The 2,157-nt window shown below is 41.6% G+C and overlaps 1 protein-coding gene across 1 annotated transcript in view; it reads left to right on the forward strand.

The window, feature by feature from the left end:
* The first annotated feature begins 59 nt into the window (after nucleotides 1-59).
* JOSD1 (Josephin domain containing 1) overlaps nucleotides 60-2,157 on the forward strand; it is a 12,924-nt gene continuing 10,826 nt past the window's right edge. The window contains exon 1 of the mRNA XM_008566871.1: nucleotides 60-517. Within this exon, the coding sequence (XP_008565093.1) occupies nucleotides 333-517 (185 nt within the window). The 5' untranslated portion in view covers nucleotides 60-332. The remainder of the gene's footprint in view (nucleotides 518-2,157) is intronic.

Raw genomic sequence — 2,157 nt, forward strand, 5'->3', positions numbered from 1 at the left:
AAAATCGTGGGGGGGGGCGGTTTAGAGGGGGGCGGGAGGGAAGGGTGGGGAAAGGGAAACAAGGTCTTCATTTTATGATTTTTTTAAATTCCGCACTTTCACAGTGGTAGCGAAATAAACTAATCCTAAAGTTATTTTTCTATTCAGAAGAGAGAAAAGGTGGATTTTTTTTCCTTTTGATTCCAACCTTTTCTCCAAGTGACAGCATAAATCATGGACACTAGAGAATAAGGTGTACCTCAGGAATCCTGAAAAGACTGAGGAGCTTACATTCTTCCTCAGGAGGGAGGAGTTGGGTATTTTTGCCCTCTCTGGAACGTAAAACGAAAAACATGAGTTGCGTGCCATGGAAAGGAGACAAGACCAAATCTGAATCATTGGAGCTGCCCCAGACAGCACCCCCACAAATCTACCATGAGAAACAGCGCAGAGAGCTTTGTGCTCTTCATGCCCTCAATAACGTCTTCCAGGACAGCAATGCCTTCACCCGGGAAACGCTGCAAGAGATTTTCCAAAGGTAAGGGACCCCTTCTCCTTGGCATTTTGATACTTCTTGGTATTTCTGAATTTCTGTGGGTGGGGCAATGTCTCACCTCCATAAACCTTCAAACCTACAGGTATTAACTAGATGCTGTTAGCAGGTATAAGGACACAGGAACAGGAAAGATGGTAATCACTGTCTGTTGAGCACTTACTCTGGGATAGGCACAGTGCTTAAATAGCCTCAGTGTGTCATCTCAAGTGATCTCCCCACGCATCCCATGGAGTACATGTTGTGAGTGTTGTTATTTCCATTTAATGGATAAAGTCGGCACTCAGAAGTTCAGTAATTTGTCCAAGGTAACATAACAAGAGATGAATCATGCCAGAGTTAAATTCAGGTTTGTATCTCTGTTGACCACCATGCCCTAATGTCTCTCAAGTCCTGCCTCTAAGGAGTTTATAATGTAGAAGGGTGGCAAGATACATGTACACATTCAATCACCTGCCATCAAAGGTGGAATGTAGTGGGTGTGTAAACCGTGCTCAGCTTTTCTGTGAGGCTATGTGCTGGCCTTGGTGCTTTTCATACGTTTTGTATAGCTCTCCCAGCAGTTGTTTACTGTCTCTGTTTTACTGATGGAGAAACAGGCAGAAAGGTCAGGTAATTTGCCCAAATAGCTTCTAAATAGCAAAGTTATAATTGGGAGCAGACTTCAGGTTCCCTCCCCTTTCTACTTTCTTCTAGATGGCCTTTCTTATCCACTTAATACAAATGCCACCGCACAGGTTGATAGAAGTTCAGCTTTCTTCTCTTTGTATGATTTTCGAAAAGGTTTTGAGGATTAGTTTTGCAGTGTCTTGATGGCCACAGAAGCATGTCTGCAGTCCATAGCATCTTTGGCAATGAGCCTATCTGATCACTCCAACTAGAAGGGATTACACCTACTTGGGTCTTCAGTGCAGAGAAAGCTCAAGAATTCTTCAGGCAGTGCATGTTGGTAGTTGCAGAAGATCCTTTTCTGATACCCTCCACTTGGGAATGAAATTATTGCCACACAGGGACCTGAATTACAGCTGGAAGCAACCTATTTGGGGTGATTTGTGAAGCAAAGGTGAGGACCATTTACCCTGAAAGAACGATAGGCCTTCTCTTAGTAGAATGTTAATCCCAGTATGCTGTCAAAACTATAATGGGAGTAATTATTTTTGAGTGCCAATAATAACCAGAGTAATGCTGTAGCAGGGCAAATGTGTCATTTGCATCATGGCCATTATCTGACACCAGGTGAAGTTAACTCTTCAGGAAATGGGGCAGTGGGAGGTAAGATCATTTGTCTCAGATCACCAAGTCATGTTACTGTGAAAGGAGGACCCAGTCCAGTCCATTACACTGCTTTCTTTTGGCCAGCCATTAATATTTCTTATATTCCTGATTGGATATTTGCAAATTATTTCCTAATCTAAAAGTAGGAAAAAGGAAAGGATTCACAGTGAGGACCTGAATGTTCTTGGTACTTTCTAGTATATACCAACAATCTTGCAACAACCTTACTGGTGATGATCCTAGAAAACTAGCATCAGTTTAAGTGATTTGCCCAGTTTCACCCACTAGTAAATAAATGTCAAATACAAGATTCTTTTTTTTTTTTTTTTTTTTTTTTTTTTTTTTTTTTT

The sequence above is a fragment of the Galeopterus variegatus genome, unplaced genomic scaffold (assembly GCF_000696425.1).
Source record: "Galeopterus variegatus unplaced genomic scaffold, G_variegatus-3.0.2 Scaffold274, whole genome shotgun sequence".
NCBI classification, from domain to species: domain Eukaryota; kingdom Metazoa; phylum Chordata; class Mammalia; order Dermoptera; family Cynocephalidae; genus Galeopterus; species Galeopterus variegatus.